Source organism: Hyla sarda, unplaced genomic scaffold, assembly GCF_029499605.1.
Source record: "Hyla sarda isolate aHylSar1 unplaced genomic scaffold, aHylSar1.hap1 scaffold_684, whole genome shotgun sequence".
Lineage (NCBI taxonomy): Eukaryota > Metazoa > Chordata > Amphibia > Anura > Hylidae > Hyla > Hyla sarda.
This window is the reverse complement of record NW_026610701.1, coordinates 5,739-18,973: the sequence shown is the minus strand read 5'-3', so window position 1 is coordinate 18,973 and position 13,235 is coordinate 5,739. Positions and strand designations below refer to the sequence as shown.

The 13,235-nt window shown below is 46.4% G+C and overlaps 2 protein-coding genes across 2 annotated transcripts; both read right to left on the bottom strand.

Moving 5' to 3' along the window:
- Positions 1 to 785: 785 nt before the first annotated feature.
- On the bottom strand, positions 786 to 3,154 carry LOC130343457 (uncharacterized). The gene is made up of 2 exons (XM_056554359.1): positions 1,088 to 3,154; positions 786 to 978 (listed from the first exon to the last, which is right to left on the bottom strand). The coding sequence occupies exon 1, from the start codon at positions 3,126 to 3,128 to the stop codon at positions 2,100 to 2,102; it is 1,029 nt and encodes a 342-aa protein (XP_056410334.1). The 5' UTR covers positions 3,129 to 3,154; the 3' UTR covers positions 786 to 978; positions 1,088 to 2,099.
- Positions 3,155 to 3,401: 247 nt separating this feature from the next.
- LOC130343456 (gastrula zinc finger protein XlCGF17.1-like) lies at positions 3,402 to 9,783 on the bottom strand. Its single transcript, XM_056554358.1, has 2 exons — positions 9,736 to 9,783; positions 3,402 to 5,087 (listed from the first exon to the last, which is right to left on the bottom strand). Exon 2 carries the CDS (start codon positions 4,875 to 4,877, stop codon positions 3,972 to 3,974), a length of 906 nt encoding a protein of 301 aa, XP_056410333.1. The 5' UTR covers positions 4,878 to 5,087; positions 9,736 to 9,783; the 3' UTR covers positions 3,402 to 3,971.
- Positions 9,784 to 13,235: the final 3,452 nt, after the last annotated feature.

Sequence of the window (13,235 nt, the reverse complement as noted above, 5' to 3'; positions counted from 1 at the left end):
GTCACCCATGTACACTCCTCTACACCCCATCTGTCACCTATGTACACTCCTCTATACCCATCTGTCACCCTTGTACACCTCCCTCCACCTCTCTGTACACTCCTCCACACCCCTCTGTCACCCATGTACACCCATCTATCACCCATGTACACTTCTCTACACCCCTCTGTCACCCATGTACACTTCTCTATACCCCTCTGTCACCCATGTACACCCATCTATCACCCATGTACACTTCTCTACACCCCTCTGTCACCCATGTACACTCCTCTATACCACTCTTTCACCCATGCACACTCCTCTATACCCATCTGTCACCCTTGTACACCTCCCTACACCCCTCTGTACGCTCCTCTACACCCCTCTGTCACCCATGTACACTTCTCTATACCCATCTGTCACCCATGTACACTCCTCTACACCCCTGTCACCCATGTACACTCCTCTACACCCCTGTCACCCATGTACACTCCTCTACACCCCTCTGTCACCCATGTACACCCATCTGTCACACATGTACACTCCTCTATACCCCTCTGTCACCCATGTACACTCCTCTACACCCCTCTGTACACTCCTCTACACCCCTCTGTCACCCATGTACACTCCTCTACACCCCTCTGTACACTCCTCTACACCCCTCTGTCACCCATATACACTTCTCTACACCCCTGTCACCCATGTACTCCTCTACACCCCTGTCACCCATGTACACTCCTCTACACCCCTATGTACACTCCACTACACCCCTCTGTCACCCATGTACACTCCTCCACACCCCTCTGTCACCCATGTACACTCCTCTACACCCCTCTGTCACCCATGTATACTCCTCTATACCACTCTTTCACCCATGCACACTCCTCTATACCCATCTGTCACCCTTGTACACCTCCCTACACCCCTCTGTACGCTCCTCTACACCCCTCTGTCACCCATGTACACCCATCTGTCACACATGTACACTCCTCTATACCCCTCTGTCACCCATGTACACTCCTCTACACCCCTCTGTACACTCCTCTACACCCCTCTGTCACCCATGTACACTCCTCTACACCCCTGTCACCCATGTACTCCTCTACACCCCTGTCACCCATGTATACTCCTCTACACCCCTCTGTACACTCCTCTACACCCCTCTGTACACTCCTCCACACCCCTCTGTCACCCATGTACACTCCTCTGTACACTCCTCCACACCCCTCTGTCACCCATGTACACTCCTCTACACCCCTCTGTCACCCATGTATACTCCTCTATACCCCTCTGTCACCCATGTACATCCATCTGTCACCCATGTACACTTCTCTACACCCCTGTCACCCATGTACACTCCTCTACACCCCTCTGTACACTCCTCTACACCCCTGTCACCCATGTACACTCCTCTACACCCCTCTGTCACCCATGTAAAAAAAAAAAAAAAGTGCGGAGCCTAATAGGTTTGTTTTGCAGGTTTGACGGTGAAGAATTGTGGGTGGAAGAAATTGTGATGATGGCCCGGACCAGATGAAGAAGAGAAGGCAAAGATGCAAATTGAATACGTTATTTGTGAGTTGCTCTATAAAGCAGCACTTTAAACTACATACCCACTGATAAATATAGTGCATTGCGTTTTTTACAGTTTTTCCCTTGTTCCTCTCCCTATCTCCTCAGCACCCCCCACCCCCGATTTACAGGTGATGTCTTCTCTTACCTGAGTTGCTTTCTTTTCTTCACTACCTGCCCTAGACTGCTATAAAGATTTCTCCCATACAAGACTTCTCCAAAGAACAAGCCAAACAAACATTTTAGGCTCCTTTCTGCAATACATTACCCATCTATTTACAAACTCCCCATGTTTATTGTCACACGCAGTAATAGTACCCACTTTGTGTCCCCATAAAGTTGGTAGGCCCCCCTCTGTGCCCCCATATATAGTTGTAGGCCACCATACAGTCCCGCTTTGGTGCCCCACTGCTCCTCTGGTCTGGGGACCTAGGTTGTCCTCCTGCTCCACTCCTCGGTGCAGTGATGTCAGCCTACCATTTCTTTCAGAGTGGTCCAGACCAATGGCTGCCATTGGTGATTTTTTTTAAGCACCCCCTGGAGAACTGCTAAGTACCCCTGGGGGTACATGTACCCCAGGTTGAGAACCACTGTTCTAGAACATGAGCATCTCCAAGATGGGTGGGGCGCTCCAAAACTAAGACTAGTACATGTGACGTCCTCTGCTGCGCATGACAAGGAGGCCAAAGATGATGTGTAGATGATCGGGAGGATGGAGATGACCTGTAGATGATCGGGAGGATGGAGATGACTTGTAGATGACCTAGAGGATGGAGATGACTTGTAGATGACCTGGAGGATGGAGAAGATGTGTACATGACTGGGAGGATGAAGGTGATGTGTAGAGGACCGGGAGGATGGAGATGACGTGTAGAGGACCGGGAGGATGGAGATGACGCGTAGGTGACCGGGAGGATGGAGATGACGCGTAGGTGACCGGGAGGATGGAGATGACGCGTAGGTGACCGGGAGGATGGAGATGACGCGTAGGTGACCGGGAGGCCGGAGATGACGCGTAGGTGACCGGGAGGATTGAGATGACGTGTAGAGGACGTGTAGATCATCGGGAGGATGGAGATGACATGTAGATGATCAGGAGGATGGAGATGACATGTAAAGGACCTGGAGGATGGAGATGAGAGGATCGGGAGGATGGAGATGACACGTAGATGATGCGTAGAGGACCTGGAGGATTTAGATGATGCATAGATGACCGGAAGGATGGAGATGACGTGTAGATGACCGGGAGGCCGGAGATGACGCGTAGAGGACCGGGAGGATGGAGATGACACGTAGATGACGCGTAGAGGACCTGGAGGATGTAGATGATGCATAGATGACCGGGAGGATGAAGATGACGTGTAGAGGACCGGGAGGATGGAGATGACGCGTAGAGGACCGGGAGGATGGAGATGACGCGTAGAGGACCGGGAGGATGGAGATGACGCGTAGAGGACCTGGAGGATGTAGATGACGCATAGATGACCGGGAGGCCGGAGATGACGCGTAGAGGACCGGGAGGATGGAGATGACACGTAGATGACGCGTAGAGGACCTGAAGGATGTAGATGATGCATAGATGACCGGGAGGATGAAGATGACGTGTAGAGGACCGGGAGGATGGAGATGACGCGTAGAGGACCGGGAGGATGGAGATGACGCGTAGAGGACCGGGAGGATGAAGATGACGCGTAGAGGACCTGGAGGATGGAGATGACGCATAGATGACCGGGAGGCCGGAGATGACGCGTAGAGGACCGGGAGGATGGAGATGACGCGTAGAGGACCGGGAGGATGGAGATGACGCGTAGAGGACCGGGAGGATGGAGATGACACGTAGATGACGCGTAGAGGACCTGGAGGATGTAGATGATGCATAGATGACCGGGAGGATGGAGATGACGCGTAGAGGACCGGGAGGATGGAGCTGACGCGTAGAGGACCGGGAGGATGTAGATGACGCGTAGATGACCGGGAGGATGTAGATGACGCGTAGAGCACCGGGAGGATGGAGATGACGTGTAGAGGACCGGGAGGATGGAGATGACATGTAGAGATTGTTCATGTGATATCTTCCTCCACATCTCTCAGGGAATATTAATATCCATTATATAAATCTAGATTCTGAACAGAATGTAGGAGAATAGGGAGACTGGAACACCCACCCTGGAGATGCCCAAGATCCACAATATGCGACTCAACTCTTTTTTTTATTAATGCTGGTCTATCCTTTCAGGATTCAGGCGCACCCATAGTCAGACCCCACAGATCAAATACTGATAGCACATCCTAACGACAGAACATAAAAAAAACTCTGCAGTACTATATTTTACATACTTTAGATTTTCCTGGCTAAAATTTATTGTGGGTGAATATCTGGATATTAGAAAAATATTTATTTCCCTCTTTTACAGAATTTGTCACTTTCCAAACATGAACACAGTTTTTTCCCCATGACTTCTCTGATGGTTTCTTAGTTTGCTTATAGTTATAAAACATTTCCCACATTCTGGACATGAAAATGGCTTCTCACCAGTGTGAATTCTCTCATGTTCAACTAGAACTGATTTCCTAGCAAAACCTTTCCCACATCCTGAACATGAATATGGCTTTGCTCCTGTGTGAATTCTCTGATGTATAACAAGCTGTGATCTATCTGTATAACATTTTCCACATTCTGAACATGAATATGGCTTCTCTCCTGTGTGAATTCTCTGATGTGTAATAAGATGTGATTTCTGATTAAAACATTTCCCACATTCTGAACATGAAAATGGCTTTACTTTTCCTGTGTGAATTCTCTCATGTCTATCAAGATTTGATTTACGTGTAAAGCTTTTTCCACATTCTGAACATGAATATGGCTTCTCTCCTGTGTGACTTCTTTCATGTATAACAAGATCTGATTTCTGATTAAAACATTTCCCACATTCTGAACATGAAAGTAGCTTCACTTCTCCTGTGTGAATTCTCTCATGTCTATCAAGACTTGATTTCCGTATAAAACATTTCCCACATTCTGAACACGAATACAGCCTCTCTCCTGTGTGAATTCTTCTGTGTCTAGAAAGAGTTGATCTTTTTGTGAACTCTTTTCCACATTCATCACATTGAATTCCTTTCCCTGTGTCAGGAGCAGGTTCTCCATGATTAGGGGGATTATTATATGATAGATCTGGATGAACATTAGAGGTAAGGAGGTCTTCTCCTGAGGAGCGCTCCCTGATCTCTTCATCTTCTACTTTAATATTCAGTGATAACATGATGTTTCCCTCTGAATTCTTCTTGGGATTTCCTGTGAGGGTTAAAGAAAATTTTTTAGACATTTGAGTCAATTCACAAAGTATTCAGATTTATGTCATTCCAGACAAAAGTAAATATTTAATCTTCCCTTTATTTTTCACTTTCCCTTTATAGGGATTTTCCATGAAAACACCAGGTACTCACCAATGATTTAATGGGGGACCGGCGTGTAAACAGTTTGAGGGTCCAAAAGCGGTTGGCGCTGCACTCTATGTAGTGGCGGAGTCAGGTTACTGCAGTACAGTTTCCGTTTAATACAAACATTATGGGATTATTTGTATATCTAATTAAACATTTCTCTTTTATTTGCTTATAAGGATAAATCTGCATTGATCCCTCTGCTCCCCTAGTACAGCCTGAACAGAAGTTCTCTGACAGTCAGTCTGTAATGGCCGCCTAAACTAAGCTTCAGTCCTTTATGACAACCAGATAGCAATATAGGAGTCCCAATTGGACACCTAAACCACCAATGATGTGCCGTTACTGTCTAGAGACCATCATCTCATTGATCTCTAGTCATTGATGGCGGGTGTCAGCTGCAGATTTAAACATGGCAGGTGCCAGCTACTGAGCCTGTACCAAAACTTTACACCAGAAACATAAAATACAAGGCTGGGTTCACATCACGTTTTAGGCAATAAGGGACCACATATGGCTGGGGGGAGCTAAAACCTGAAAAAAGCATACGAGGCAAAAATGAGCCGACTGGAGTCAGCGTTTCACTCCGGTCGGCTCATTGAAATACATTACATACTGGCCACATATGGCAGGGATACGGGAGCACCTAGTTTTAGCTTCCCCCCCAGCCGTATACGGTCCGGTATTGCCTAAAATGTGAACCCACTCTAACAGGGATCTGATAAGACCCAGCTAAGATATAACAGGATCTGATAAGATATAAGAGGATCTGATAAGACCCAGCTAAGATATAACAGGGATCTAATAAGATATAACAGGATCTGATAAGACCCAGCTAAGATATAACAGGATCTGATAAGACCCAGCTAAGATATAACAGGATCTGATAAGACCCAGCTAAGATATAACAGGATCTGATAAGACCCAGCTAAGATATAAGAGGATCTGATAAGACCCAGCTAAGATATAAGAGGATCTGATAAGACCCAGCTAAGATATAAGAGGATCTGATAAGACCCAGCTAAGATATAAGAGGATCTGATAAGACCCAGCTAAGATATAAGAGGGATCTGATAAGACCCAGCTAAGATATAACAGGATCTGATAAGACCCAGCTAAGATATAACAGGATCTGATAAGACCCAGCTAAGATATAAAAGGATCTGATAAGACCCAGCTAAGATATAAGAGGATCTGATAAGACCCAGCTAAGATATAAAAGGATCTGATAAGACCCAGCTAAGATATAAGAGGATCTGATAAGACCCAGCTAAGATATAAAAGGATCTGATAAGACCCAGCTAAGATATAACAGGATCTGATAAGACCCAGCTAAGATATAAGAGGATCTGATAAGACCAGCTAAGATATAAGAGGATCTGATAAGACCCAGCTAATATATAACAGGGATCTAATAAGACCCAGCTAAGATATAACAGGATCTGATAAGACCCAGGTAAGATATAAGAGGATCTGATAGGACCCAGCTAAGATATAACAGGATCTAATAAGACCCAGCTAAGATATAAGAGGATCTGATAAGACCCAGCTAAGATATATCTTAGCTGGGTCCTATCAGATCCCTGTTATATCTTAGCTGGGTCTTATTAGATCCTGTTATATCTTAGCTGGGTCCTATCAGATCCCTGTTATAACAGGATCTAATAAGACCCAGCTAAGATATAACAGGATCTGATAGGACCCAGCTAAGATATAACAGGATCTAATAAGACCCAGCTAAGATATAAGAGGATCTGATAAGACCCAGCTAAGATATAAGAGGATCTGATAAGATGCAGCTAAGATATAACAGGATCTGATAAGACCCAGCTAAGATATAGGAGGATCTGATAAGACCCAGCTAAGATATAACAGGATCTGATATGACCCAGCTAAGATATAACAGGATCTGATAAGACCCAGCTAAGATATAAGAGGATCTGATAAGACCCAGCTAAGATATAACAGGATCTGATAAGACCCAGCTAAGATATAACAGGATCTGATAAGACCCAGCTAAGATATAAGAGGATCTGATAAGACCCAGCTAAGATATAAGAGGATCTGATAAGACCCAGCTAAGATATAACAGGGATCTGATAAGACCCAGCTAAGATATAAGAGGATCTGATAAGACCCAGCTAAGATATAAGAGGATCTGATAAGACCCAGCTAAGATATAAGAGGGATCTGATAAGACCCAGCTAAGATATAACAGGGATCTGATAAGACCCAGCTAAGATATAACAGGATCTGATAAGACCCAGCTAAGATATAAGAGGATCTGATAAGACCCAGCTAAGATATAAGAGGATCTGATAAGACCCAGCTAAGATATCAGATCCCTCTTATATCTTAGCTGCATCTTATCAGATCCTGTTATATCTTAGCTGGGTCTTATCAGATCCCTCTTATATCTTAGCTGGGTCATATCAGATCCTGTTATAAGACCCAGCTAAGATATAAGAGGATCTGATAAGACCCAGCTATAAGACCCAGCTAAGATATAAGAGGATCTGATAAGACCCAGCTAAGATATAAGAGGATCTGATAAGACCCAGCTAAGCATATAACAGGATCTGATAAGACCCAGCTAAGATATAACAGATCTGACCCAGCTAAGATATAACAGGGATCTGATAAGACCCAGCTAAGATATAAGAGGATCTGATAAGACCCAGCTAAGATATAAGAGGGATCTGATAAGACCAGCTAAGATATAAGAGGATCTGATAAGACCCAGCTAAGATATAACAGGATCTGATAAGACCCAGCTAAGATATAAGAGGGATCTGATAAGACCCAGCTAAGATATAAGAGGGATCTGATAAGACCCAGCTAAGATATAAGAGGATCTGATAAGACCCAGCTAAGATATAAGAGGATCTGATAAGACCCAGCTAAGATATAACAGGATCTGATAAGACCCAGCTAAGATATAACAGGATCTGATAAGACCCAGCTAAGATATAAGAGGATCTGATAAGACCCAGCTAAGATATAAGAGGATCTGATAAGACCCAGCTAAGATATAAGAGGATCTGATAAGACCCAGCTAAGATATAACAGGATCTGATAAGACCCAGCTAAGATATAACAGGATCTGATAAGACCCAGCTAAGATATAAGAGGGATCTGATAAGACCCAGCTAAGATATAAGAGGATCTGATAAGACCCAGCTAAGATATAACAGGATCTGATAAGACCCAGCTAAGATATAAGAGGGATCTGATAAGACCCAGCTAAGATATAAGAGGGATCTGATAAGACCCAGCTAAGATATAAGAGGGATCTGATAAGACCCAGCTAAGATATAACAGGATCTGATAAGACCCAGCTAAGATATAACAGGATCTGATAAGACCCAGCTAAGATATAAGAGGATCTGATAAGACCCAGCTAAGATATAAGAGGATCTGATAAGACCCAGCTAAGATATAACAGGATCTGATAAGACCCAGCTAAGATATAAGAGGGATCTGATAAGACCCAGCTAAGATATAAGAGGGATCTGATAAGACCAGCTAAGATATAACAGGATCTGATAAGACCCAGCTAAGATTATAACAGGATCTGATAAGACCCAGCTAAGATATAAGAGGATCTGATAAGACCCAGCTAAGATATAACAGGATCTGATAAGATGCAGCTAAGATATAAGAGGGATCTGATAAGACCCAGCTAAGATATAAGAGGATCTGATAAGACCAGCTAAGATATAACAGGATCTGATAAGACCCAGCTAAGATATAAGAGGATCTGATAAGACCCAGCTAAGATATAAGAGGATCTGATAAGACCCAGCTAAGATATAACAGGATCTGATAAGATGCAGCTAAGATATAACAAGGATCTGATAAGACCCAGCTAAGATATAAGAGGATCTGATAAGACCCAGCTAAGATATAAGAGGATCTGATAAGACCCAGCTAAGATATAAGAGGATCTGATAAGACCCAGCTAAGATATAAGAGGATCTGATAAGACCCAGCTAAGATATAAGAGGATCTGATAAGACCCAGCTAAGATATAAGAGGATCTGATAAGACCCAGCTAAGATATAAGAGGGATCTGATCAGACCCAGCTAAGATATAAGATATAAGGGACCACATATGGCTGGGGGGACCTAAAACCTGAAAATTGCATACGAGGCAAAAATGAGCCGACTGGAGTCAGCGTTTCACTCCGGTCGGCTCATTGAAATACATTACATACTGGCCACATATGGCAGGGATACGGGAGCACCTAGTTTTAGCTTCCCCCCCAGCCGTATACGGTCCGGTATTGCCTAAAACGTGATGTGAACCCACTCTAACAGGGATCTGATAAGACCCAGCTAAGATATAACAGGGATCTAATAATATATAAGAGGATCTGATAAGACACAGCTAAGATATAAGAGGATCTGATAAGACCCTAATTCGGCACACTTCGGGTTTTGCAGGGCCCAGACAGCCCAGAGGAGCCTCACACCAGGGGCCCGATATATACTAAGCCAGCGCCGGCTCTCTGAAATTTAAAAGGCTAGTGCACCACTAATTGGTGCCTGGCCCAATCAGTGGTAATCACTCCCAAACATATATAAACCCACTTCCCCTTCCTGTCCTTGCCGGATCTTGTTGCCTTGTGCCCTGTGAAAGCGTTATAGTGTGTTCCTAGCCTGTGTACCCAGACCGTCTGCTGTTGCCCCTGACTACGAACCTCGCTGCCTGCCCTGACCTTCTGCTATGTCTGACCTCACCTCTGTCTAGTCCTTGTGTACCGCGCCTGTCTCAGCTGTCAGTGAGGTTGAGTCGCTATCGGGCGGAACAACCTGGGGGTTACCTGCCGCTGCAAGTCCATCCCTCTTTGCTGTGGGCTCTGGTGAAAACCAGTAACCCCTTAGACTCCGTTCCCCTGGTACGGCCCACGCCATCACCTCACTGACACAGAGGATCCACCGCCAGTGTCCTCTTCGCATTCCAGTCCGGATCCTGACAGTGTTACAATTAGAATAATACAATACAGGAATATGGGTCACTACTGTGGTAGATGTATACAATGACATTGGCTAATCCCTCAACACTGATTTTAAAATTGAGACATTCGCCAGTGTATCCTTATATGAAGGACACACCAGAGCCCGCACACCAACGCCAGTATATCCTTATATGAAGGACACACCAGAGCCCGCACACCAACGCCAGTATATCCTTATATGAAGGGCACACCAGAGCCCGCACACCAACGCCAGTATATCCTTATATGAAGGACACACCAGAGCCCGCACACCAACGCCAAGGTTTCTCAAATGGCACGGGACCTAACTCTAATCCTACCTGTGCGTGATAAGCAAAAACCAGGGGCCAGTGGGCAATTACAGCAGCATTAGGCCAACATGCAGCGTCCTCCCAGTTACCTCCAGCGTGACTGAGCACACATACAATGGGAGGAGGGAGAAAGGCTATAAGCCCCACCCAAGTTGGCTGATATAGGTGCCGGCCTCACAGGTGCAACCTTAATGCTGCCTGGAAAATGTTCACGGCGCATTAACATATGGAGTTTACACACCTCCAAGTGTGCGGGCTCTGGTGTGTCCTTCATATAAGGATACACTAGCGAATGTCTCAATTTTAACATCAGTGTTGAGGGATTAGCCAATGTCATTGTTTACATCTACCACAGTAGTGCACCCATATTCCTGTATTAGATATATATTCATACAACAATCAATGTAAGCAGCAAGGACTATGTGGCTCAGCAGAGCTCAACATAACAAAACATATTCATGTACAATAAATAAATGTGAACGGGACCTGCAAGAAAAAGGCCGACCAATAGGGAGTCCACCTAGAAGGGAAAAGAAAAACTGCACTGTCCCTAATGGTCACATATACAAGGTTATCCAAAGTTCAGCAACATATTCATAGTCCACTGTAAAGGGAAGAAGGACGTGGTTCAGAGCCTGGAGCTGTATAAAGAGATAATGCAGAGCGGAGCTCTAATGGTTAACACTTGGTTAGCTGCAATGCTTCTGGGTAATGACGCGTGCCTGCTAGTGTGCAGAGAGATGTCCGGCCTCACTCGCCTGGTGTAGTGAGGAATCGGGATACGGAAACTGACATAACTTCTTCAGACACTGACCAATCGGAAGGGGGTCACAAACTCGGAGAGGAGGCACCAGCAGAGGGAACAATAGAAATAGATGCGGGAGAGGGGGCATTCTGGGTCTTCCTGGCGACCAAGTTCCAACATGTGGTACTGCACCCTCTTCCTCTTCTTCTCCTCTTTTTTAGGGAGGACTAAGGATTGGCATCTCTTTGCTTGTAGACTCAAATGACAAGTTTTTCAAACTTAGGGATAGACGTGAATGCATGGATCATGGCTTGACGGAGGAGGACCTAGCAGTAAACAGAAAGTAAGTGTCACGATGCCGGCTGGCAGGTAGTGGATCCTCTGTGCCAGAGAGGGATTGGCGTGGACCGTGCTAGTGGACCGGTTCTAAGCCACTACTGGTTTTCACCAGAGCCCGCCGCAAAGCGGGATGGTCTTGCTGCGGCGGTAGTGACCAGGTCGTATCCACTAGCAACGGCTCACCTCTCTGGCTGCTGAAGATAGGCGCGGTACAAGGGAGTAGGCAGAAGCAAGGTCGGACGTAGCAGAAGGTCGGGGCAGGCAGCAAGGATCGTAGTCAGGGGCAACGGCAGAAGGTCTGGAAACACAGGCAAGGAACACACAAGGAACGCTTTCACTGGCACTAAGGCAACAAGATCCGGCAAGGGAGTGCAAGGGAAGTGAGGTAATATAGGGAAGTGCACAGGTGATACCCTAATTGGAACCACTGCGCCAATCAGCGGCGCAGTGGCCCTTTAAATCGCAGAGACCCGGCGCGCGCGCGCCCTAGGGAGCGGGGCCGCGCGCGCCGGGACAGAACAGACGGGGAGCGAGTCAGGTAGGGGAGCCGGGGTGCGCATCGCGAGCGGGCGCTACCCGCATCGCGAATCGCATCCCGGCTGGCAGCGGGATCGCAGCGCCCCGGGTCAGAGGACGTGACCGGAGCGCTGCAGCGGAGAGAGTGAAGCGAGCGCTCCGGGGAGGAGCGGGGACCCGGAGCGCTCGGCGTAACAGTACCCCCCCCCTTGGGTCTCCCCCTCTTCTTGGAGCCTGAGAACCTGAGGAGCAGACTTTTGTCAAGGATGTTGTCCTCAGGTTCCCAGGATCTCTCTTCAGGGCCACAACCCTCCCAGTCTACTAAAAAAAAATTTTTCCCTCTGACCTTTTTGGCAGCCAAAATTTCCTTGACCGAGAAGACGTCCGAGGAGCCGGAAACAGGAGTGGGAGGAACAGATTTGGGAGAAAAACGGTTGAGGATGAGTGGTTTGAGAAGAGAGACGTGAAAGGCATTAGGGATACGAAGAGAAGGAGGAAGAAGAAGTTTATAAGAGACAGGATTAATTTGACACAAAATTTTGAAAGGACCAAGATAGCGTGGTCCCAACTTGTAGCTAGGGACACGGAAGCGGACATATTTAGCGGAGAGCCATACCTTGTCTCCAGGGGAAAAAACGGGGGGAGCTCTTCTTTTCTTATCCGCGAACCTCTTCATGCGTGAAGAAGCCTGTAAGAGAGAATTTTGGGTCTCTCTCCATATAATGGAAAGGTCACGAGAAATTTCATCCACAACGGGCAGACCAGAGGGCAAGGGGGTAGGGAGGGGGGGAAGAGGGTGACGGCCGTACACCACGAAAAATGGGGATTTGGAGGAAGATTCAGAGACCCTGAAGTTATACGAGAATTCGGCCCATGGAAGGAGATCTGCCCAGTCATCCTGGCGGGAAGAAACAAAATGTCGCAAATAATCACCCAAGATCTGGTTAATTCTTTCTACTTGTCCATTGGACTGGGGATGATATGCAGAGGAAAAATTTAATTTAATCTTGAGTTGTTTACAGAGAGCCCTCCAGAATTTAGACACGAATTGGACCCCTCTATCCGAGACAATCTGCGTAGGCAACCCGTGAAGACGAAAAATGTGTACAAAAAATTGTTTAGCCAACTGAGGCGCAGAAGGAAGACCAGGAAGAGGGATGAAATGTGCCATTTTGGAGAATCGATCAACGACCACCCAAATAACAGTGTTGCCACGGGAAGGGGGTAAATCAGTAATAAAATCCATACCAATCAGAGACCAAGGCTGTTCGGGGACAGGCAGAGGATGAAGAAAACCAGCGGGCTTCTGGCGAGGAGTCTTATCCCGGGCAC